We start from the raw sequence: 24,745 nt of genomic DNA on the forward strand, positions 1-24,745 counted from the left end.
TGGTTGTCCTGAGCTAGGGCAGAACAGCCTGGGTTTAGGGTTCTCACTCAGTGTTCTGAGGCTGTGGGACAGCTGGGACAGAAGCCTGGGGACACCTGTCCAGGAGGGCTTCCCAAAAGCGGCAGGAGAGAGGCACTCACGGGTGAAGGTGCGGCAGCCTGTGGTGACTTCTTGTGTGAGAATGGAATAGTATAGCCACCAGTATTTGAAGTCACCTGTAAACTGGGACGCTCTGGATAAACTTGTCCTAAAAGCGTTATTCTAACTGTGATTTCTTGACCAGAGGAAACTTCCTTGCCTCCTTTTTTTTTTTTTTTATCTTTTTGAGGTGAGTTTTGCTAGGCTGCACAGGCTAGTGTTGAACTTCTGGGCTCAAAAGATCCTCCTGCCTCAGCCTCCCCAGTTCCTGGGACTACAGACATGCACCACTGTGTTGAGCTCCTCAGCTTCCTACGCACTTTGCCTTTCCTGTACTCTTTTTCAAGGGGAGCCGGTGCTGAGGATGGAAACCAAGGCCTTGCTGAGCACACTCTACCACAAAGCTACGCCCTGGGCCTGCCTGCACTCTTTTTTTTTTTTTTTCCCTGGGACAGGGTCTCACTATTTAACCCAGGCTGACCTCAAGCTCATGGTGACCCTCCTGCCTCAGCCTCCCGAGCACTGGGATTACAGGTGTGCACCCCAACCCACCCCCTGCCAGCTCTGCCATTCTATCATATGGGATTATCATGGGAAGCCTTGCTGGTAGGAGGGAAAGGGTGCTGGATCTGGGGTCAGAAGGTGCTGGAGTCCCAGAGACACTCTGCATCTGAGGCTCCTTGCAGCCCTCCATGGGATCCTTACTTCCTTACTGCAGCAGGTGGTGGGCCCAGGAGGCCAGGCTTCAGAAAACAAGAACGTCTTAACCAGCAGCAGCAGATTCCCGTCAGCCAGGGCCGCCTTCAGGCTCAGTGTGAACTAGAGGCCTATGAATAAGTAAATAAATGAGGAGCTAGGGCGAAGAGTGAGGTACTCAGCTCCCGAATGTAGTTCACAGTGGCCTTGAACTCTCTGTGTACCCCAGGCAGGCCTCAAACTCATGGCAATCCTCCTGCCTCAGCCTCCAAGTGCTGGGATTACAGGTGTGTGCCACCACCTCTGGCTCAGCAGGTTTCTTATAAACTGGTCAGACCTTACATGTTTTTAGGGTCTCATTGTGCAGTTCAGGCTGGCCTTGAGCTCACTTTGTAGCCCAGGCTGGTCTCGAACTCCCGACGATCCTCCTGTCTCAGCCTCCCGCATGCTGGGATTACAGGCATGTACCACCACAGCTGGCCAGACCTTACATTTTTGTATCTCCAAGATTAGAAGCTGGGTATGGTGGCACACACCTGTCATCCAGAATTCTGGGAGGCCAAGGCAGGAGGATCATAAATTCAAACCCAGTCTGAGCAATTTAGCAACTTAGTGAGACCCCATATTGAAATTTTAAAAATACATACTTATATGTGAAAAGGGGCTAGGTATGTAGCTCAGTGCAAATGCCCTGGATTCAATTCCCTACATTGAAAAAGAAAAAACAAAAAAATAAAAAACAAACACCCACGCAGCTGCATCTCTCAGCAGCGCTTCCACACAGGATACCGTGACAGCCTGCGGGAAACGGTCAGAAGCCCACAGCCTGCAAGTCACACCCCAAGGACTGGCCTGTCAGGCCCAGAGAGGAGACGAGAATGGAAGGTGCTTACAAAGCATCGTTACCTGTTGCTCACCGAACACATCCAGGAAACAAGGTTTTCAAAAGTGCGTGTTATGATTCTGACTGTGATCGCTTCAGAAAGTTCCCCTTAAGCTGGGAATGGTGGCACACACCTGTAATCCCAGCACTCAGGAGGCTGAGGCAGGAGGATCGTTGGGAGCTTGAGACCAGCCTGGGCTACAAAGTGAGCTGAAGGCCTGCCTGAACTGCATAGTGAGACCCTGTCTCAAAAAGACAAAAAAAAAGTTCCCCTTGCCCCAGCCGGTACCCTGGCTCCACACCTCTCTCCCCATTCGCCTATCCATCCATCCATTCATCTTTGTGGTACTGCAAACGAACCCCGGGGCTCACGTGTGCCAGGCAGGCAAGCTGTCTACCCTGGGCGACACCGCAGCTCCACGCATCTTTCACATCACACAGTGCATGGGAGCAGGTCGCTCTTTATTTCCGGCAAGCTGAGAGTCACTTGGAGCTGGTGTCCTTGTGGATGATGGCCTTGGTGCCCTCGGACATGGACTGCTTGGTCAGCTCCCTGGGAAGCAGCAGGCACACAGCCATCTGGGCCTCCAGGGCGGTCAGCATGGTTTGGTCCGAGTACTGGGCCAGCCGGGCAGCCTCCCCTGCCAGCTGCTCGAAGACATCACTCACTCACGAGCTCGTGATGCTCATGGCCTTGGCAGAGACCCAGTGTCGGGGTGCACCTGAGGAAGCAGGACCAGGGTGTTAACAGGACTCAGCCTGCACCACAGCCTCCGCCCTGCCCGAGGCGGGGGCTCCAGGGGGTCAGGGAAGGGCCGGCAGACAGCGAAGGGGGGCTTTGTTTTCTTTTCACTGCCACTCAGGCGCCGCATAATGACATTTTGCATATATGACCGCGGTCCCGTAAGATTGCACTGCCTAGTGCCGGTTGTGGCCATCTCAGCTTGTGCCCGGGCACTGTGACGTTCCCACAGGGATGAAATTGGCTAATGATGCGTTCCTCAGAGCATGTCCCCATCGTTACAGGACATGTGGCCTTATAGCCAGGGTAAAAAGAAAGACAGCAGCAGCTTCTCCACCTGCAGGGTGGCACCATTAGGTTCCTGGTGTAAACACGCGAGCATCTGTGTTTGACAGCTGGGGTCAGGGACACGTGCCTCTTGCTTTTGTGTCGAGTGCATGTGTGCGCGATCGTGGAGTGGCGGAAGCCGGGCTCCGGTCCCCACTGCTTTCTGCGTGGACATTTTTGGGCTTGCTGTCTGTTGTTAGACTGTGCTGTAGGAAAGCTGCATCCTAGAGCCCTGGATGAGCATAATCCCGATGGGTGGGACAGCCGGTCACAGGGTTCCTGCATTTAACCTTGAGAAAGACGCTTTCTTCTGGACCTGTTTCCTTTTCTGTCGCACAAGCCTTGAACGGGGTGATCTCTGATAGCGTACATGTCAGGAACCTGGTGGGAACCTGGTGGGCTCCGTCAGGTGGAAAGTGGGGGCGAAGCGACTGTCGGCGGCCTGTGCCAAGCCTGCAGGGAGGCAGAGCGTGACTTAGGCCGGGCTCCTGACGTCCAGCCAGCTCTGTCCCCGCGGCCTCTGGTGGCCGCTGCCAGCGGAAGTCTCAGCTGTTCAAGCCTGGGTGAGCCCAAGTCCTCTGTCACCACTGCATCTGGTTCTTTGGGCTCCTGGGGCGAGCGTTTACAAAGGGACCCGCCCCGGTGCCTGGCTGCTCCCAGTCCTAGCCTCGTCCAACCTTTCTCGCAGTTTGAGCCCTGAAGTTGGGCTAAGCGCCAGACAGCTCCCATTCTGGGACCTCACTTACTGCAGGGGCAGGAATTTTAGGCAGGTTGGGGAGCCCCAGCACCCCAATACAGCCGCCCTGCCTGCTCTGCTGAACAGGCCAGGGGCTCTGATGAAGCTGGCTGCTTGGCACCCAGTGTGTTTTCCCAGGCGTCCAACCCCAGGACTCCTGCTTCTCAGGCAGGGACAAGAGGCATCTGCAACCAAGTATCAGGGCAAGGACCATGCAGGAAGGGCCCAGGGGCCTGCCCAATGCCAGGGTGGCCCAGGCGGGCCAAGCCACTGTCACACCCTGTGACAGCTGCTACATGGAGTCCTCTGCATGCAGGGTCTTCATCTATAAACAGGCAAGCCCTGCCAGGCACGGTGGCACATACCTGGGATCCCAGCAGTCTGAAGGCTGAGGCAGGAGGATTGCTGTGAGTTCAAGGACAGCCTGGACAACATAGTGAGTTCAGGTCTAGCCTGAACTTCATGGTGACACTCCACCTCAAAAAGATAAAAATAAGATAAGGAGGCAAACCCTAAGCCCTCAGAGCCGAGCCAGCAGCACCTGTCCCAGGCGTCCGTGAGACCCAGGACACACATCCACGTCCGGGCCATGATATGTGCAGCACTGAGCTAAGCTCAGCCTGTGTCCCACCTAAGACGGCATCATTCCCTGTGTGCCCAGCGCCCGGCGACGCTGTGGGAGGGTGGGAGCACTCTCTTAACGAGAGGGGCCATCCCAGTCCCCGAGCCCAGGCCCGTGCCCTGCTGGGGCACCTGTGCCAGCATCTCCCGGCCCTCCCCTGCTTCAGCACCTTGTAGATACACACGGAGGTTTCCTGGTGCTGCCTGCCTCCTGGCCTTTTTGCCTCTAGAGCTCCGGCTCCTGCAGCCCCTAGACTGTTGTTGCTGCCCATGCCCTGCGCTCATCCTGTCCTTGCCAGCCCCTCCTGGGCACCAGAGCCACTTTTATGAAGCTAGGCGCCCAGCCAGGTGTGGCTAGGGTGGATGGTGGGGGCGGGGCCTGGGCCTCCACCCCACCCAGAACGTGCCGTGGGCGAACTTCCGTGTCTTGGGTGTCTCCCCAACCTATGTCCCAGTGGGTGGGGCGCTTGCTGAAGTTAGCACGACTCCACAGGGCCGGAGCGAGGCTGACTCACATTGACCAATCAGGGAAGTGTGCGGGTAGCGGGACTGCAAACCGGGATTTAAAGCTGGTTTTGTCGGGGGGATTATGATCTAGTTGGGAGGAGTGGAGGAAGGAATGAAAAGCTCAGTGCAGTCGATGGTGCAGAGTTTAACGAGTTTGGGGCTGGGGATTTAGCTCAGCGGCACAGCGCCTGCCTGGCAAGCACAAGGTTGTGAGTTCGATTCCTGGTACCGGAAGAAAAACAAAACAAAACAAACAAAAAAACCAGAAGAGTTTAACGAGGCTTAGGCTACCCACAGAAGACAGGTTGGGCAGCAAAGCCTGGCCCGGCAGGAGAGCGCTTGGGTTCCGCTAATACATTTGTACACCAGCTCTATACATGGTCATATGTAATCATGTAATACCATTGTAAAACCAAGAAAACAACTTTCTGCACCAAACTCCCTGAAACACTGCCAGAGTTCTAAGTGTTGTACTGAGCTTATCTCATGAAACTGTGTTTGAGAGTACATTGCGTTCCCTGTCTCTGCTTGCTTTCACACAGCAATACACCCATTCCATTATATTCACCCATACACCCATTTCCCCGGGACAAGTGAGTGCATTGCCAACCTTCCCTGAGCATCGCAGAATGTGTGCTGTAAGCGGTATAGGTTTCCTACAGTGAGCGCTTGTTGGGAATAGCGAAGTTAGTGTTCCTCTAATACTCTGGTACATCAGCTCCAAACATACTCCCTCGTAATTCTGTAATACTAGTGTAGAACGAAGAAAACAACTTCGTGCACCGAATTCCCTGGAACATTCCCAAAGTTCTAACGGTTGTGTTTAGCTTATCTCATGAAACTGGGTATGGGAATAAGCTGGATACCCTGCCCCTGCTTGCTTACACGCAGCCATGTACCCACTCCACCCCATTCACTCATATGCACATCTGACCAGGAAGAGCGACTGCGTTTCCACCCTTCCCTGAGCATCGCGGAACGTTTGGTGTAAGCGGTGTAGGTTTCCTGCAGTGAGTGCTTTTGGGAATAGCAAAACTAGTGTTCCTCTAGTATGTTGGTACACCAGATCTATACATGGTCCTATGCCAGTGTAAAACCAAGAAAACAACTTTCTGCACCAAACTCCCTGAAACATTGCCCAAGTTCTAAGTGTTGTATTGAACTCATCTCATGAAACTGTGTGTGGGAATACACTGAGGACGCCGTCCCTGCTTGCTTTCACATAGCCATGTACACATTCCATTCCATTCACTTGTGCCCGCAATTGACCGGGAAGAGCGATTGCGTTTCCACCCTTCCACGAGCATCGCAGAATGTTTGCTGTAAGTGGTAGAGGTTTCCTAGTGTCAGTTCTTTTGGGCGCTCAGGAGGGGCGGGCCAGCAGCAGAGCAGCAGCAGGAGCCGTCCTGGATGGACAGCTCGGCTGCGGAGAGACTGCTGCTCAATGGAGGCAGTGGAGACGTGAGTCGTGAGTCGTGAATCTTCTCTCACTCGGCACCTACGTGTGAACAAACACGTCAGGTTCCCGAATGCTGTGAGTGAGAAACCCGGAGCAGCAAGAAAAGCAGCCTTCAGGGAAGAGGGTCTTCCAAATTAGGAAGAGGTGGCCAGCCCAGCCCAGCCCAGCCCAGCCCAAGACAAGCACCACCCGCCAGAGTGTGGAAGCCACAGTGCCCACGGTTCCCAGCACCCTGCGCAACATCACCACTACTGCTCTACTACAAAGCGGTGGGAGGGGCGTCCTGGATCTGAAATAAGGCGCTGCGTATTTTAGAGTGTGTGACTTATGGACCAAGCATTCTGAAAATGGTCACCACTGGCTTTCTTCTGCACCACCGAGCTGACCCAAGCTGCTACTCTACTTTGGTCACTCCGACCCTCCTGCTCAATACTGAGACAGGCCAGGGTCCCAGGCCTCACTGGCGGCCCCTACTCCCTCCGCCCAGGGCTGCTCCGGGTCCAGCGGTCATCCAGGGAGACCCTGGGGCTCAGCTGAGCCGGCAGCAGGCCTGCTCCTCTGGGTCGCTGTTCAGAATGCGAACGCCCGTTTCCTCCCATCTCCATCACAATTTAGCGCCTGATTTATGTCTCTCTCTATTTTGCCGCTTCCCCACCCGGTCCTGAGCTCCTCGGGGGTTTCCACACCATCTGGGAGCTGCTCCCCATCTCAGACGTGCTGTGATGAGGCCTGAAAAATCGTGGCTCTGTGTGTTTTTCTGGAGACGACTGCTGAGGTTTCAGGGGTGGGGTGACGGGCGCACGCAGGTGCGGCTGGCCGCAGGTGTGCCTGGTAGCACACAGGCTCAAAGTTCACCAGCACTTGACTACACAGCGGCCAGGCTGCCCAGAGCCAGAGATGGAAGCTGGACAGAGCTGAAACGATGCAGTGGAGACGCTGGGCCCTGGACATCTGCGTCTGCCTGTGCCGCCAAAGGGGACGGACAGGCCAAGCTCAGCAACCCACGTGTGGCTGCGGCCCTGTGGCTCCAGCACCTGCACCGCCTGGAACCTGCTGGAATGTTCATTCCCAGCTCCCCCAGACCCACTGCACTGGAAGGCCTGCGCCCTGGGCTCAGACAGGCCCTACAAGCGACTGCTGAGTCACGGCCGCCCAGGAAGCCACAGGCCGAAGGCACGGCTGCTCCTGTCTTTAGTGCCTCCAGGCCCCGCTCAGCTGAGGCGAAGCAGACGTCAGCCCTCCAGGGAGAGAAAGACCCCAGAAACCCGGGAAGGACGGGACGGAGCATGGCTTGCTCTTTCTTTATTGGACTCTTTATAGATGTCACGAAGGTCTCAGAGTTACACTGTTAAATTATTATTTAAAAACTGACCAGGCCTTGGGCCTGGCCTACAGCTCCAAACCAGAAGCAGAGAGGAATGGGGCGGTGGGCTGGGGGCTTCCTCCAACATCACCAAACCCAGAACGCGAGGCTCTCCCACGCCCTGCCTGGCCGCACCCAGGCTGGGGGCCCTCGGGCCTGCGGGTGCCTCTCCCTGCGTCTCTCCCGGGGCCAGGAGACCAGCGAGGGCTGGAGGGGGGCAGCCAGCCGAGCCCGGCGGGCAGATGGAAGGAACCGGAAAGAGGCGGAGGCAGACAGGTACTGCCCGGCGGCGGCGGGTAAGAGTGCAGCGAGGCAGGCTGAGGCGGGGAGGGGCTGGGGCAGTAGTGCAGCAATGTGGGACGCAGCCCCGGGGCCCGGTCCTGAGCGGCTGGTCAGGTGGCAGCTGGCAGTCCGAAGGTGGTGCTCCTGACCCAAGCCCGGCCAGGGGCTCACACGTTGTGGGTCCTCTTTGTGAGCTGGGGTTCCTCGTCTACCAGCTTGGACTTGAGGTGCTCCTTGTAGGCCAAGATGTCTCCGGGCCACTTGGTGATTGTCTGCTTCTCACAGACCCAGATTTCCTGTGCCACCTGCAAGGCAGATTCTGGGGTAAGGCGGCCAGCGCCTCCCTGCGGCCTGTCCTCAGGGTGTCCAGCAAGAAAAGGCCGCTCCCCTCCGGGCCTGCACCCAAACCACACCCAGCTCGGTTTCACTGGCCCATGTCCACTTCTCAGGCTGTGTGACCCCAGGGCACCATAACCTGCAGGCTCTGGAGCCTTTGGGGCTAGCACCTGCTGCCAGCCTGTTACCAGACCCCTGGCAGCGGCCAGCTCTGTTCACGGGCTTCGTGCTCCGCTGCCTTAGCCCCGCCACCTTCTCCCGTTCTCCAAGGCTGCAGAAACCGCCTTCCTCCTAACACCGTTCCTTCGCATTGGATACTATTTTTGGACTGGGAAAGCTTGGGACCAGAGTGAAAGAACAGCTCGTCTCCATTTGGGCCAACGCCAAGTTGGCTGACATCCCCACAGAGCCACGGGACCTGGGCCTCACCAGCCACCTCTGCACAGCCCTCGTCCCCGTTCATCAGCCCGGAGCCGAGCACCTGCCAAGGTCGCGACCGCTCCACCTGCCCGCCCCGGGTGCGCTCGCGTGGGGCCTCACCTGCTGGATGAGTCTGAAGTCGTGGCTGACCAGCATCATGCCACCCTCAAACTCATTGATGGCATCGGCCAGCGCGTCGATGGTCTCGATGTCCAGGTGGTTGGTGGGCTCGTCCAGGAAGAGCATGTGAGGGTTCTGCCAGGCCAGCCAGGCCAGACACACTCGACACTTCTGCCCGTCTGACAGGTTCCGGATTGGGCTCACCTGGGGGAGCCGTGACATGTGCCACCTGGTGCCACCCTGCCCCTCTCTGGCCTCTTGGTTACTATCTCTGGAGGCGGAATGACTGGCACTGCCAAATCCACACCTCTCCCCTCGGCACTGAAACCCTAGTGAACAGCAGCCGTCCCGCGGCTCCCTGGCTGCAGGTCAGGGCCCAGGACTTGGTTTTCTAGCTGAGTTCCCTTGCCGTCGCGCACTCTGGCACAGGGCTGTGTGGACACAGCTCGCTCTCCCTGCCCTCCAGCCTCACAGTGCCGCCTAAAGGCACCACGACAATCTGGAGGAAAGGCAGCAGGCCGGGACGCGCCCACCGGGGTTTCCAGGACAGCGTCCCCGCTCTCAGGCCCTCCTGCCTCCCTCACGCACCTGCTGCTTGCCGGTGAGGCCGTACCGCCCGATGATCTTCCTCATCTCCTCCTTCTCCTTGATCTCGGGGTAGCACTTCATCATGTACTCCAAGGGCGAGAGGTCCAGGTCCAGCTGCTCCTGCAAATGCTGCAAGAGAAAGGGAGCACACAGGTGACTGAGCGCCTGCTGCAGGGCCCGCTGCAAGGAGTGCCCGGCAAGGCTCCACCGCCACCCGGCACCTGCTCAGGGTTCAGGCGAAGCAGGCGGGAGCTGGCCAGGCTGAATTCCCAGGGGAGAGCGTGGGCTTGGCCAGACCCTGGCCCCAGGCCCGTACCTGATGGTAACGGCCGATCTTGACGTGGGAGTGCTTCCGGATCATCCCGTCTGTGGGCAGCAGCTGGGAAGAGTGAACAGCAGGCGGAAGTGGAAGTGTGCAAAAGGAAACCCACGGAGGGCAGAGGCAGAGCAGCCAGCAAAGCCCCCGCGCTGGGACAAGGCTCCTCCAGCTGCCTGGACAGTCACACACCACGTCGGCTGTCACTCTGCACACTCTAAAAATAGTGAGGAAGCCAGGTGCTGTGGCGCAAGCCTGCAATTCCAGCTGCTTGGGAGGCTGAGGCAAGAGGATCACAAGTTCCAGGCCAGCCTAGCCAGATCTTTCTCTTAAAAAAATAAAATAATGCTGGGGATCTAGCTCAGGGGTACAGTGCCTCTGGGTTAATTCCTAGCATAACCCCCAAACTTAAGATTCATATACTGAAACTGGCTTCCTCGAGGCAGCCAGACACATAATACAATTTATTAAGGAGTTGCGACCTGTCTGCTACGGAGCGCACCACACCGAGTACGAAGGGACTTGGCTGCAGGCAGAACATACTTTTTCTAAACAGAGATACCCCTTCAAACACACAGGTGCTCCTACGCCCTGCACACTCTGAAGACAGCAGACAGACGCAGGTACTCACATGCACCGTGGCCCAGACCTCCCCTCCTCTGCTCCACCCCACTCCGGCCTTGCTCGGCCACCACGTCCCCTCTCCTGAGGCAACGCAGCCCTGTCTCGCGCAGCACCGTACCTCTCCTGTCAGCAGCTTCAGCAGAGTGGATTTCCCCGCTCCGTTGGGCCCCACGAGGGCCACTCTTGTGTCGAGGTCAATACCGAATTCTAGGTTATTGTAGATGCAAGGCTAGGGGCACGAGAGAAATACGGACACGGGCTAGACCACGGCTCTGCTCTGCCTGCCAACCAACCCCAGGGACTGGGGAGCCAAAGGAGCACGTGGAGCCTGGAGGGAAGGACTCCGAGACCCCGACCCCGAATCCACCTCCCAGCCAGCTGAGCAGTTTCCCTGCATGCACCGCAAAGGCCAGTGCGAGTCTCAGGAGGAGGCACAGCAGCTGGCATCCCTGCAGCCTCGCCACAGCCCCCGAAGGGCACGCTGCCTGCCTCCCAGCCACACGGGCCCACGCTCACAGGCCCTGGCTTCAACTCACCCCGTCTTTTGTGTACTTAAAGCTCACGTTCTGCACCATGATGACCGGTGGAGGGATCTTGCCACATGGGGGGAAATAAAATGACAGCGTCTAGGAGCGGGAGAGGCCGTGTATCAGTCTGGTGCCATTTCTGACCCCGCACCCTCGGCCGCCGAACCCCACCTCCGCGGCCCCACCTTGTCGCTCACGACCCTCTCCGTCAGTCCTGAGGCCATCATCTTCTGTAGTGTCTTCTCCTTGCTCTGGGCCTGCCGGGCCAGCTTGGCGCTGCCGTGACCGAACCTGGCGATGTAATTCTGCGCGAGACCAGAGAGGAGCTTGGAGCGTGCACAGGCACCAGGTAACTCCGCCTCGAGCCAGGGTGACAAACCAAGACCCCGCTGTTCTTTGCCCTCTTCTGCCCCGCTGCCTGCCCCCGTGAGCTCCTCCAGCTCCCCTACCTCACGCAGGTGGGAGGACGTGAGCCTGGCTCCCCCACCTCCCTACCTTCATGTGTGCGATCTGATCCTGCTCCCAGTGAAACCTCTTCATCTGGTTCTCCTCCAGCTCCAGCCGGGTCTTCACGTACTGGTCGTAGTTACCCTGCAGGGAAAGGCACCCGGCAAGCAGGCGGCACTGTTAACCCAGCCTCAGCGCACGTTCCCACTCAGGCCGGCGGGGACGAGGCACCGACTTGGCCTGGATAGAAGGCTGCGCAGCAGGTGTGCAAAGTGTATCGCAGGAGCACTTACTAGCCCCGAGTGTGAGGTCTGAGAGTTCAAAGCCAGCCTCAGCTATCCTGTGAGTTCAAAGCCAGCCTGAACTACATAGTGAGACCCTGCCTCAAGAATCCGTAAATAAAAAAATAAAAAAAAGCAACCTACAGAAGAGAGGGAGGGAAAGGAGTGTGTTACGCACACGTACCAGCTCCCCACGATGAATGTGATCAATTAAAGCAATGTTAACAGTCAACCCTCAGAGTGGGATGATTATTAAGATCACAATTATGACAGAGGCTATATGTATATGTGAAACTTTCTACAAATTTGTGCAAGTGTGTACACTCCCGACAGCGAATATGGCTATGAATGAAAAGGACTACTTTCCACATTGTACGTGTTTTACTGAATATTGAAAATACAGGGGCTGGGGACATAGCTCAGCGGCATAAGCGCCTGCCTGGCAAGTGCGAGGTCATGAGTTCAACCCCTGATACCGGGGGTGGGGGTGGGGGGTGGGATACAAGGCAAGGGACAACTGGCGAGCTGGGAGGCCCCACCTCAAGTCTGCTGTGCAGGGAAGGAGGGCCAGGGGGGCAACGCGCACAGGACAGAACAGGTGCCACGTGAGAAGGCAGAAGGAGCGGGCCCGCCTCTGGGCACCGGAGAAGGCAGCTTCTTTGCCATAAGGCAAACATACACCATGCGCAGCGCCTGCCAACCCAGGGCTTATGGCCTGAAAGCAGTGGCTTTGGGACAAAAATAAAACAGGACTCCCGGGCCACATCTTTTTATAGCAATAGGGAGAAAAGAGCTGCTGGACTGTTTAGAAGGAGAACTCCAGAGAACTGCTACGTGTAGAGACTGGTGTAGGAAGAGCTGAGCCCACTCACCGTGTAATACTTCAGTTTCTTGTTGTGCATGTGGATGATATTGGTGCAGACTCCATTCAGGAAATCTTGGGAATGGGACACAAGGACCAGGATGCGCTTAAAACTGCAAAGCCAAGAACCAGTCAGGGGGTGCTCACAACCAGAGATGGCTGACAGTGGGGAACCCAGTCAGGCCCCGAAAACGTCATCCTTTCCCACCTATCTCTGCGCACCCTGCCGACGCACTGTGCGGTTCCCACGCCGACAGCACCCGGGCCCCCCCTGCACTAGCTATCCGGAGGGGGAGTCTGGCGCCCTGCAGAGAGCAGGGAGGCGGTCGCACTCCCCAGGCTTCTGTTCTAAAGGTCAACAGGTGGAACGGAGATGGCAGGACTGACGACGGTGCAGAGAATGTGTACACAAATCCACACCTAAGTGTATCCAGAACTGTGCCGGGCAAACTGGACCGGATGCAATAAAAAATGAGGATTTTCTTTTGAAAGAAGGACCAAGGCACTGTACCACAAAAAGCTTTCTTTTAAATCTGGGACAAACTGGGTCACTCAGGCCTTTAACTGAAAACCCCACGACCAGTGTGGCTTTCTTTCTGTCGTCCCATGGCGACCTTACGTGAGAAGCCCCCTTCCCATAAGGTACATACAGACAACTGAGAAAAGAAACACAGTCTCTAGTAGAGACGCTGTATTTCAAGCAGGGCGAAAACCAAAAAGACTTTTAAAAAGCTCATATTCTTCAGTCTAGATGAAGAGAGAAGGCCACCCCACGGCACTCAGCACCTGCTCACCTGGCCCCCCGCGGCCTCCCTGCAGCCCACCTTCCTGCAGCTCTGCCATCGGTGCGGCCCTGGGCACCGTCTTGGGACTCTGTGGACGCCACCTCGGGACGCCAACTCCCGCCCCCCTCCTCCCCCACCCCTTACGTCTTCAGCTCCTCTTCCAACCACACGCAAGCGTCCAGGTCCAGGTGGTTGGTGGGCTCGTCCAGCAGCAGCATGAAGGGCCGAATGAAGAGGGCTCTGAGGGCCGGGAGAAGAGAAACGCACCTCAGTATGCTGGGCGCTCCACGGAAGGGGCTGGCCTGCCCACCACAGGCAGTTAATTCTCTCAGGCCTGGAGCGTGCCCGAACCCTGGAACCACCCTGGGCCGTAGGCCTCAGACAAAAGGGGAAATGTAGGGTAGAAAGCAAAGCTGAGGAGCTGAGATGAGGGGACAGAGCAGCGCTTGGAGGTGGACGAGAATGGCCCGGCCAGGCATGGGGACCCAGGGCTGTCATCCCAGTGCTTGGGAGGCTGAGCACGGCTGCGAGTTTGGGGCTACGCAGTGTAAGTTCAAGACCAGCCTGAACTGCGTAGTGAGACCTGGTCTCAAGAAATCAAAGAGGGCGCTGGGGATTTAGCTCAGCAGCACAGTGCCTGCCTGGCAAGCGTGAGGTCATGAGTTCGATTCCTAGTAGGGGGGGCGGCGCGGGATCAAAGAGAGCGGGCGTGGTGCTACACGCCCGTAATCCCAGCACTCGGGAGACTGAGGCAGGAGGATCATTGCGAGTTCAAGACCAGCCTGGGCTACAGAGTGAGATCAAGGTCAGCCTGACTGCATAGGAGACCCTGTCTCAAAAAGACAAAAAAAAAAAAAAAAGAAAAGAAATCAAAGAGGATGTGGTCTGGAAATAAGGCTGAAAAGTCCTTGTGCGTCTGAGCCTCATACGCTGGGGCTGGCGGCCAGGAGGGAGGCAGGAGGGCACGAGGGAATGAACCGCCACAGCACAGGGTCCGGTGAGGCTCACCTGCTGGGGCCGCCACACTCCGGTGGGCACGAAGAGGTGGCAGTGTCATCCGACTGTGGGTTTGTTTATTTATTTATTTACTTGTTTGTCTTTTTTCTGGTACCGGGAATCGAACTCACGACCTTGCGCTTGCCAGGCAGGCACTGTGCCGCTGAGCTAAATCCCCAGCGCCCCCCAACTATGGGTGTAGAGGGGGGACTCTGGGAGGTGACTGGGATTAGAGAACCTCACCAGAGGGCAGCCCCGAGGGTGAATACTGGTGGTTTAGCAAAGGGAGAGCCCAGAGGAGACACTGCTGTCTCTCACCGCGGGGGGGCCGCACCACCGCAAGACGGCCAGCGGGACCGTCAGCAGCAGATGCAGCCGCCTGGCCTTGAACCACGAGTCACACCAAATACCCCAGGTACTTCATTACAGCAACGGGAAACAGACTAATGCAGCCAGAGGCTTCTCCAAAGATCCCCCAAGCCGGAGCTGGGAACCCAACACGGGGTCACTCCTGACCCCCACAGCCAGGAAGCCCACTCCAGCCCACAAGGGCAGCCCATCACTGTCCATCTCATGTGGCACTTTCTGACCTTTGACCCCAGCTTCAAACAGGCCCACAGGGGTCAGCAATCCAGAGACGGTGAGCACCAGGAGTCGAGAAGCAGGGAGGCACTCACCTGGCAAGGGCGACCCTCATCCTCCAGCCGCCGCTGAAGTCTTTCAGCTTCTTGCGCTGCATGGCAGGGGTGAAACCCAGTCCGTGCAAGATCCGTGAGGCTCTCATCTCTGCCTTGTCAGCATCCAGCTCCTCCAGGCGCTCGTAGAGCTCCATGAGCTTCTCACACTCCGCTGCGGGCAGCGAGCGCAAGGCGTCAGGCCTCCTGGAGCTCGAGCGGAGGGCAGCCCACTCCCGCCTCCAGGCCTGCAGCCCTACCGTCCTCGTGAGCCAGGCGCTCGGCCTCCCTCTCCAGCATGGCCCGCTCTGTGTCCACTTCCATCACACACTGCAAGGGGGTCTTGTCGCTAGGGGGCATCTCGCGCGTCAGGTGGTAGATATCGATGTGCTCGGGGATGGGCACCTCCCGCTTCCCGATGGCGGAGAGCAGCATGGACTTTCCTGGGAGGAAGAGAGGACACCAGCACTTCGCCAGCGTTCCTCTCCGCGGTTCTTCACAGCCAGAGCAGGAGCTCGCCATTCTTTAGCACCTTCATTCCCTTCCCTCATTCAAATCCTTCCACCCTCCTTCCTGGGGGGTCCCTGTCCAACTTTCCTCAATTCTTTTTTTTTTTTGAGACAGGGTCCCGCTTTATGGAGCAGGCTGGCCTTAAGCTCACTATATAGCCCAGGCTGGCTTCAAACTCGTGGCAATCCTCCTGCCTCAGCCTCCTGAGTGCTAGCATTACAGGCGTGCACCACCACACCCGGCTTTCAAATTCTTGTTCTTTGCTATGCACATGTTTTCATTTACAACAGGTTCCCATACCACTGCCCCTCTGCCCCAAGCGCTCCAGAACCACCTCTTGAAACGCTCCTGTGGCACTACCACACACTGCTGGGTACTGCTAGCTCCTTTTCCCGGGGCAGATCTGGTCTCCCACATACACTGTAAGTTGGCTTTGTACACAGCTAATGCTAAATACTTGCTGAAGGACAGACGAGCCAAGGAACAGAGACCTTCCTTCCACCTTGCCTTCTAAGAGCCTCACCAATTCCATTTAAGCCAATGAGGCCGTAACGGCGGCCCGAGTTTAATTCCAGTTTGGTGTCACTGAGCAGCTCTTGACCGTGGAACGTGAGTGAGAGGTTGATGATGTGGACATCCGTACTGTTGGGGTGAGAGGCCAGGACGCCAGTGACGGCGCGAGCAGCAGCTTTCTTCATCTCAAAGTCCTCCAGCTCCTTGGTCAGCAGATCTACTTCTGTGGACAGAAAGGCCATTTGGGAAGGGGCTGTGAGAAGACGCAGCCCTCACGTGAACAGGCAGACCCTGAAGGACCTGGGCTCAGGTCACGCTGAGCTGACTTAGAGGCTTCGCACGCTTTACGCACTGCCCTACCCGCTGCTTCCTGGACACTGCACTTTGCAGCCTCTTTCTTTATTCTAGCCCATCTTGTCTCTGTCTTGTTCTCTTGTGTCCTTGTTCACACCCATCACTCTTAACTTTCTGTCCTCTACCACTCTGGCCAGGAACAAAATATCCCCACGGCCTGACTTTATTTGGTGCTGGAGATCGAAGCCTGGATCTTGGACCCACTAGGCGTGCTCTCCACCACCGGGGTACTTCCCTTGCCCTTGTAAATTCCGAGACAGGGTCTCAGTAAATTGCCCATGCTGGCCTCCAACTTATGATCCTCCTGCCTCAGCCTCCCAAGTGGCTAGGACTACAGGTGTGTGCCACCACACCTGGTGGCCTGACTTCACTACACTTTCTCCTAGAATTCTTATTTTAGAGACAACTTCTACCACTCTATTCTCTTAGCAAGCATTTTTTTAACTTTCCTTCTCTCCTCTTCCCATCTGTTATTACTTTGTTACCAATTCCCTTTTTCTCTTCAAACGTTTACTTAGTATCTATTTACAACAGAGACCGCAGCAAAAGAATTACTCAGCACATTAGGAGGCTGAGACAGGAGAATGGAAAATCTGAGCGCAGTCTGGGCAATTTAACTACCTAGCAAGACTGTCTCAAAATAATAAGTCCAAAAAGGGCTGGAAATGTAGCTCAGTGTGAAGGACCTGGGTTCAATCCCTAGTACCAAAAAAAAAAAAAAAAAAGGAAAGGAATTACCCAAAACACGGTCCCTACACTCAAAGAGAAAATAATTTACATGAATAAAAGATGAATAAAAGGAAGATATAAGAAGGTAAGTAACACTAACAGCATTGAGTATGGTAAACTGGAATATTACTGAGGTCAAGTTTGATTGGGAAAAGCTTTTTCCCAATATATATATATATATTTTTTTTGATCTGTGCTTTTTTCTTTTGATCTGTGCTTTAGCAGAACTGTCAGATGTAGCTAGCACAAACACTGTGCTATTAGAACTCTGTGTATAAAAGGACAGAAATGTAACTATTCGAGGGACAATGAAGGGTCTAGATCTGTGATGGCAAACCTGTGGCACACCAGCTACAGGGGGCTGTCTGTACCACTGAAAGCTCTAAAAGGTTCATCATCACTGGTCTAGATGGAGCAGGACTGTGTAGAGACTTCTCAGGGGCGGGAGAGAGGCTGAGATTAGAATGAAAAAGAATCTTTTCCCCACACTATCATTTTTCCCTATCCACACTGTAAATTACCAGAGAGCAGACTGTGTTTATAGTACCTAGTGTCTAGCACTTAAGAAATGTTCAAGCCAGGCACAGCGGCACACACCTGTAATCCCAGAACTTGGGAGGCTGAGGCAGAAAGATAGTTGCAAATCTGAGACCAGCTTGAACTACAAAGTGAGCTCAAGGCCAGCCTGAACTACATAGTGAGACCCTGTCTCAAAAAGACAAAAAAAAAAAAAGGAAAGAAAAGAAAAGAAATGGTCCATAAATACTTCCCAAGCCAGGTGTGGTGGAACATGCCTGTAACCCCAGCACTTGGGAGGCTGAGGCAGAAGGATCACCACAAGATCAAGGCCAGCCTGGGCTACACAGTGAGTTCAAAGATAGCCTGCACTACTTAGTGAGGCTTTGTCTCACACACAAAAAATGTAAAAATAAAAATCACAAAATATAAGCAACAGAAGGGCAGCTTTTTCCCAGGAAAATGCCATAAAACAATTCGTTACCCTTGTTACTACAGTCATTACCTTGTGACAAGACTATCCAATGCAAGAACCCGGCACACTCCCCGAGTGTAGGAATGGAAACTCAAACCGGCCGGAAAACTGACCTCCCGGTGTAGCCCAAGAGGGGAGCTCAACGAAGACCGTGTCTGCCTGCCGCTCGGGCTGAGCTCCTGGATCAGTGAAAGGGCGGCACACACTCCGACTCTAGGGGCCAGGTTCACCGGGAAGGAGCTCAGGGGCAGCAGACAAATCTTCACTGCCCAGCGTGCAGACCCTGACGCTGGCTCTACGTCTCCAGACCGACTCAGAAACTCCCTGCCCCAATTCACCTGTGCTCTCCCTGCCATTGGCCTCCTCGTTCTTCTCCTCGGCCACCTGGGGCTCTGTGGCAGCATCTCCGTTTTCTTCGTGTCCCTTTTTGGGCCGCTGTCGAGCTTTGGCAGCTTCCTTCTTCTTGGCTGCCTTCTTCTTGGCCAGATCAGAGGGCATGGTGCTGAACCACAGGGGCGCTCGCTGGCCTTTCGGGGAGTCTGAAGCGAGGCAAACAGATGCTCCAGCCTTCCAAACTTACTGCTGCGAAGGCCGCACCCTGCTGCATCCCTCCGCCTGTTCCCGTCAAGCCTCAGATGCCCCGCTCTGTTGCTGCCCGGGCTCTGCCAACTTTGCCAGGGTCTCCTGCGCCAATTCTGGGTCTCAGTCGCCCTCTTAACCGGCACGTCTCTTCCCCCAGGCCCCGTCCACCCATCCCCAGGGCCGCCGCACTCTGAAACGCTCCTGCTCCCAGGGCCCGGGGCGGGGACCAGCTTCTGCCCCTTGGCTGAAGGCTCGTCTCCGGTTTCCCCGCAACTTGGCGCTCCGCACTTCAACGGGCCGCCCCACTTTCCGGGTTCCCTCCGGTCGTCCCAAGCCTCCTCTCCTCCGTCCCTTCACACCCCCTAGGCGAAGAGCCCAGCTTCTCCCCCGGACGCACGCGGCCTCCCCCAGGGGAGTCCCTCCCGGAGTCCCCACACTCGCCACCCCTGAGCTTCCCCCTACCCCGCGCGTCAGCTTCTCTCCTTGGGCTCTTTCTTCTCCCTAGCAGCCCTCTCCATCCCGACCCCGTCCCTCCCTCCTCCTCTCGTCTACCTCCCACTCCAGCCGCCGGCGATTCTTCTCCCCAACTCACCCGGCCTCGCCGCTCGGCCTCTGTCGCAACAGAGCTGCTCCTTGAGCTCTACCGCGTGCGGCCGGCTCACCAGCCAATCACGGCCTTGGGCGGCTCTCAGCGCGCCGCTGCAATGACGTCTGGGAATTGTAGTCCTTAAATTGCGCTAACCAAAGGCGGGACCCTCCTGTAGAACTACCACGTATCCCAGGGCCTGCGAGGGTCCTGGTGATGTCATCATAACGCGCGAGAATTGAGAGGAATAGGTTTAGAGTCTAATAGTCTTCTGCCAGCAGGTCTGCTTCAAGCCCTAGAAACTGCAAATCCCAGATTGCTCCTCGAATAAGCGGGCTGGGCTTTGTGGGGTTTACTCCACCTCTTGACGAGCTGTTGAGCAGTATGGAAATACGTAGTAAGTTTACAGGGCTGCTCAACCGGTCAGCCCAGCAGAACGTAGGACTACACTTCCCAGAATGCATCAGGGAGAATGGGTCGGAACAATGGGAGAGGTGGAGGTGGAAGGAGGAGGAGGAAGAGTGAGGCGCTAGCAGAGAGGTCCCGGAAAGCAGCGCATCGCGCCTCGGATGATGCCAGTAAGATTCCTCCATGGGAAAAAAGGCCTCTTCGTTTCTTGAAACCGAAATTTTAGTCTGGTCCATGGCTAATCAAACTTTTAGAAGGTGCCAAACGTTGTTCCTGAACGTGGGCCCTTTAGCTTACCCGCTCCCGAAGTGTTACATTTCCATCGAAGCTCTGTAGCTTTAGTGGGAAGAGCCTACAGTACGAAGACCCCTTTGATGAGTTTAGCTTTGTCTGTTACTCTGAGTCTTGCTGTTTAAAGTCTCTTTAACAAAGTTCACATCACAAAACCTCAAACTTGCAGCCTCAGATACAAGGTAGACTAGTTAGGATCTTTGCTACTTTTACAGGCTCCTGTCCGTCAGCCCTTCAGGACCTGTGACACTGCAGGGAGGCAAGAGAAACTGTTACCTCCTCTCTAAGCACACTGTCTAAAAGTAACACCTTTTGCCCAGCTCCTGTAACAAACACAAACTCACCCCTCCTTGCGTAATAGAATAGTTTTCCTCCTTTAACTTAGTATTCCGGTAAACTACCTACTTATACTTCAGAGATAAACCATACTATTTCACATTTCATATCTTTGTTCATTTTGCTAGAATATCCTCCACCAATTAAGTATCTCCTATAGGTCAGACTGAGATAGAGTTGCAATAGTAACTCCCTGACCTAAGGGTTCATGAGGAAGAAGGAACTTTGAAAAGTAAACAGACTGAGGTGGCCCAGGCTGTAATCCCAGCACTTGCCAGGCTGAGGCAGGAGGATCATTGCGAGTTCAAGACCAGCCTGGGCTACAAAGTGAGATCAAGGCCAGCCTGAACTACATGGTGAGACCCTGTCTCAAAAAGACAGTTAAAAAAAAAAAAAGTGAACAGACTGTGATAAAAGAAGTGACTTCTGTGTGTTGTTCGAGTATTGAGGTGGAGACCTCCATCGGCACAGTATCATCAAGAGCATTAGCTCTGGGCATACTGGCTACACTCAAGCCCGAGGTCCCCCACTCAGAGTCCATTCATACTGTCTGACCTTGGTGAAGTACATACTTTTCTCTGTAAAATGAAAATGACAGTGTAATAGACAGTTTAGTTAATTGGCTTATTTTTTTTATTTTTTTATTTTTTGGTTTTTCTCCGGTACCGGGAACCGAACTCACGACCTTGTGCTTGCCAGGCAGGCGCTTTGCCGCTGAGCTAAATCCCCAGCCCCAGTTAATTGGCTTATAAATAAGCAGTCAGCACAGGAAAGAGGATACAGGGTAAGAATGGAGAGATAAGGACCTTTTCTCCCTGGAAGAAGGTTCTTTTGCAGAGTATGCTAAGTTAGGTGACTGTTCCTCCCTCTTCAGGTCTGAACTTGGGGGACCCTTAGAAAAGCAAAGAGCTCTTACCTATGCTCTCCTTATCTATATAAAAACAGGGCAAACAAGACAATTTGGATTTCCACTTGGAATCCCCACCTGGTAACAGGAGCTATTTCTTCTCTTACTATTTCCAAAAGCACTTGCCTAACTCCCTCCTCTTGTCCTTGATTTCCCTTCTTTGAGTTTGTGAGACTACAGCTCAGTTTGCACACAATCAACTGTTTCAATAGTGCAGTATTTACCTCACCTTTGTTAAAAGGTCAAAGAGCTTAATTCTTATTGTCTAACTAGCCAGTTGAGTTCTACTACACTTTCTTCTGTGAAAAAAAATTGTTTTGGTACAGGGAATCGAACTCAGGACCTTGCGGTGCTTGTGCCACTGAGCTATATCCCCTGCTACACTTTCTTCGGGCTGTTCCTGCTACTTGTAGAATCCTTCCCTAAGGATACACTAGATGTTTATTTAGTTTAATACATTTAACAAATATTAAGTATCTACCATGGGCAAAACATTTTAGATATGAGACTATTAATTATAGTTCACTGACTATAAGGCCTTTCTGTATAAAGAAAGTGAGTTGTATATGACGGTGGATCACGTAAAAATCATTCACCCAGGCACCTGATGCTCCTGGGAACATTGTCTGCCATATGTTAGAAAACTAAGGCACAGAGCTGTTAATAAAACAGTACTGGTGGTAGAAGACAGCACCAGCATTTGAAGCTAGCATCTCTGGATTCCAGAACTCCAGCTGTGTAAAAAGACCAGCACATCACTCCTCTGAAGGTCTGTAAGAGCCAACCACATACGTAATTTCCTATGACTGAATCTGTTCCTGGGGAGAATCTCCCTCAGCATAGCAAATGGGTTATGAAACTTGGTCACTCAGGAGTTCTGCGGTTCCCACCCAGGCCTTAGCTCTTTTGTAGGAAAAAGAACTGCAGGTGAGGGGAGAAGGAATGGAAAAAAATAAATGGAAAAGAGGTGAGCCGGGAGACAGGAGGAGAAAAAGACTTTTTTTTTTTTTTTTTAATATGAAGAAACAGTAGGCAGTGTCTCCTCGAGTTACCTAGGAACTTAGGAACTGAGAAGGTCTGAAACCATACTGCTTGGTATGGTAGCCTGTAGGGGTACGTAGCTATGGAACACTTGAAAGCCAGATAGTCCAAACTGAGATAAGTTCTAAGTGTAAAATACACATCGGATTTCAAAGGCTGCATGTGAAAAAATGTAAAACATACCATCAATAATTTTTCATATTGATCTCATGCTGAAAATAATATTTTGGAGAGATCAATAATAAGATATTAAAATTAATACCACCGATTTACTTTTTTAAAAATATGGCTACTAGAAAATTTTAAATTTCATATATAGCTCACATTTGTGGCTTGCATTATATTTCTATAGGGTAACACTGATGTAGAAGTCATCTTTCTCTAGTTTGTTTCCCAGTCTTTTCTAGGAAATCCTTCATTTACCAGCTACTGTGTTTTAGTTGCAAAGCAAAGATCCAATTGCAAATATCAGTACTCAGCTAACTGAAAATAGAAGACCTAAACACAGTAACAACAGTTCCAGTGGATCATATATCAGGTGAGTTCTATCTTATAGACTCCTAGTATGCTGGTTTAAAAAAAAAATAGTTCAGCCAAGCATGGTGGCACACACCTGTAATCCCAGCACTCGGGAGGCTGAGGCAGGAGGATCGCTGAGTTTGAGGCCAACCTGGGCTACAAAGTGAGTTCAAGACCAGCCTAAACTGCATAGTGAGACCCTGTCTCAAAAAGACAAAAATAAATAAATAAATTTGAAAAATAAAAAAAACAAGCCAGGTGTGGTGGCTCACACCTGTAATCCCAGCACTCGGGATGATGAGGCAGGAGGATCACTGTGAGTTTGAGGCCAGACTGGGCTACAAGGTGAGTTCAAGGCCAGTCTAAGGTTTCCATAGTGAAACCTTATCTCAAAAAGACAAAAAAGAAGTTCAGCTGGCCTTGAACTATGTAGCTCTTCATCCAACTCTTCATCCAACTCACAACCATCCTTTTTCCTCAGTTTTCCAAGCACGGAGTTTTCCAAGTGTTGGGATTTCAGGCATGTGTCACAATACCTAGCTAGAATAGTCATTCTTTGCCAGCCTTATGCTTCATTTTAATAATATTTTTATAATAGTTTCCTTTACTATTTTGAAATGAAGTTTATAGATGATGTGTGTTATTACACAATTTCAAAAACCTATGGTATCTTAAACCATAAGAAGTAATAAAATGAAATCCTTTTTAATAAAGTAATCATGTGATTTCAGTTTGCTCAAAGATGTAATTAGATGTTTGCACCTATATGTAAAATCACCTCGGATGTGACAATACAAATGTATTCTGAACACTGTGACACTGTAGGCAGCGATAAAGTTCTCTAACAAGGTGATTAGCACTTAGCAAATTCCTGAATGTAACAAAGTACAATCATCCTTCCATTTATGTGTTACATTCCTGAAAAACTCACATATTACAATCCTGTAAAAGTAGCTCAGTTTTAATATATAAAACATTGGTGTGGTGCTGGGGACACAGCTCAGTGGCATAAGCGCCTGTCTGGCAAGGGAAAGGTCCTGGGGTCGATTCCCAGCACACAAAAAAAGTGGGTGTAACAACCTTTCTTCATCTATATGTCCAGCAAGACATCTGCAGGGTGCGTGGGATCAGGTTGGTTTTCCTGTGTGCAAGACAACGAGCGCCCATACCCTCCATCCCACCGTTTGATAAGTCAGTTGCCTCTGTATGTTTCCAAACTGGCCCTCAGGAAAGGTGCCATCGCGGTCAGGAGCCCACTACGGTCGTTTGAGGAGCCGCCTGTCGCCTAATCTTTCTCACCTTGGGCAATGCCCCCTCACCAGCCTCTAGTGCCCTGGCCTTTCCAGTTTTCTTCGTGGATCGCAGCCTTTCTCTCTCAGGGCCTCCGTGCTCTTTGCCTGGAAAACTCAGCTTTGTGTCCGGGCAACTCTTCCTCGAACCTTTGGATCGCATCGTTCCCACGTTCCCGATCGAATTTAATTCTTCCTGCTTTCAGTTCCCACTGGAGTCTGCACTTTTCTGCAATGATACTTAGGGCATCACACTCCCACTGGAGTCTGCACTTTTCTGCAGTGATACTTACGGTATCACACTCCCACTGGAGTCTGCACTTTTCTGCAGTGGTACTTACGGTATCACAGTGTGTGATTTCTGCCAAAGTTTTATTCTCCACCTGCCGCTCTTCACTCTCAGCAGCCAAAGGGTGCGGCCATGCCCCTCTCATCCACCCGGGATTTACCCCCAAAGTACTCACTGGGACACCTGAACTTTAGGGGGCAAACAACCAACAGTTCTTAAGCAACTGAGTGGAGTTGCGAAACCGATGGGGAGAAGCGTGCTCGTGGAGGAGGTGGGTGTTTTCCTTTCCAGAGCAGACGCTGAGGGAAAGCATGGGGTGTGTCTGGTGCAGTTCGGGTTTCCTGGGATTGGCGTCGGCGAACCCCGGCTCTTTACCCCTGCCCGGATGCCAGCGACCATAGAGAGGGCGCGGGCGGAGCGAGCGGCCGGATGCGGTTACCATAGAGACGGGTGACTGACAGCGGCGGAAGAGGAAGCGGCGGGCCGCGGCGTGAGGTGGCAGCTGCGTCCGTGGCGGAGCCGGAGCCTTCACCGGCTCGGGGTTTGCTCCCCCTCCGGGTCTCTGCCCTCCGCCGGGGTCCCTATGCCTCCCGGTCCCCGCGTCCCGCCGGAGACCCTGTCACCCCGCATCCGGCCTCCGCCGCCCCCAGCCCGGCTGCCGGGTGCCCTC

The 24,745-nt window shown here is 53.8% G+C and overlaps 1 protein-coding gene and 1 long non-coding RNA gene across 5 annotated transcripts; one reads left to right on the forward strand and one right to left on the reverse strand.

Moving 5' to 3' along the window:
• Positions 1-7,382: 7,382 nt before the first annotated feature.
• On the reverse strand, positions 7,383-19,086 carry Abcf2 (ATP-binding cassette, sub-family F (GCN20), member 2). Of its 4 annotated transcripts, none has more exons than XM_005404829.2 (15): positions 19,002-19,086; positions 18,166-18,366; positions 15,764-15,976; positions 14,991-15,173; positions 14,734-14,905; positions 13,205-13,300; positions 12,286-12,388; positions 11,181-11,276; positions 10,871-10,990; positions 10,695-10,784; positions 10,277-10,387; positions 9,535-9,597; positions 9,219-9,347; positions 8,631-8,834; positions 7,922-8,059 (listed from the first exon to the last, which is right to left on the reverse strand). In XM_005404829.2, exons 2-15 carry the CDS (start codon positions 18,323-18,325, stop codon positions 7,922-7,924), a joined length of 1,878 nt encoding a protein of 625 aa, XP_005404886.1. In that variant the 5' UTR covers positions 18,326-18,366; positions 19,002-19,086. The 4 variants fall into 4 exon arrangements, with proteins under 4 accessions (XP_013360078.1, XP_005404886.1, XP_013360076.1 ...); XM_013504622.1 differs by having other exon boundaries at positions 18,962-19,032; XM_013504623.1 differs by lacking the exon at positions 19,002-19,086 and adding an exon at positions 18,872-18,955.
• Positions 19,087-19,177: 91 nt separating this feature from the next.
• Positions 19,178-22,590, forward strand: LOC106146680. Its single transcript, XR_001231220.1, has 3 exons — positions 19,178-19,573; positions 21,538-21,706; positions 22,419-22,590. It is a non-coding gene; the product is annotated as an uncharacterized LOC106146680 (long non-coding RNA).
• The last annotated feature ends 2,155 nt before the right edge of the window (positions 22,591-24,745 follow it).

The sequence above is a fragment of the Chinchilla lanigera genome, unplaced genomic scaffold, assembly GCF_000276665.1.
Source record: "Chinchilla lanigera isolate Chin_1 unplaced genomic scaffold, ChiLan1.0 scaffold00090, whole genome shotgun sequence".
Lineage (NCBI taxonomy): Eukaryota > Metazoa > Chordata > Mammalia > Rodentia > Chinchillidae > Chinchilla > Chinchilla lanigera.

Excerpts from the sequence above, each read along its gene's own strand:
- Abcf2 (XM_013504624.1), bottom strand. The coding sequence starts at position 18,325 with ATGCCCTCTGATCTGGCCAAGAAGAAGGCAGCCAAGAAGAAGGAAGCT. Across the intron at positions 12,389-13,204 it reads TTGGAAGAGGAGCTGAAGAC|TTTTAAGCGCATCCTGGTCC; the intron begins GTAAGGGGTGGG and ends TTGGCTTTGCAG. Across the intron at positions 9,348-9,534 it reads AGATCGGCCGTTACCATCAG|CATTTGCAGGAGCAGCTGGA; the intron begins GTACGGGCCTGG and ends TTTCTCTTGCAG.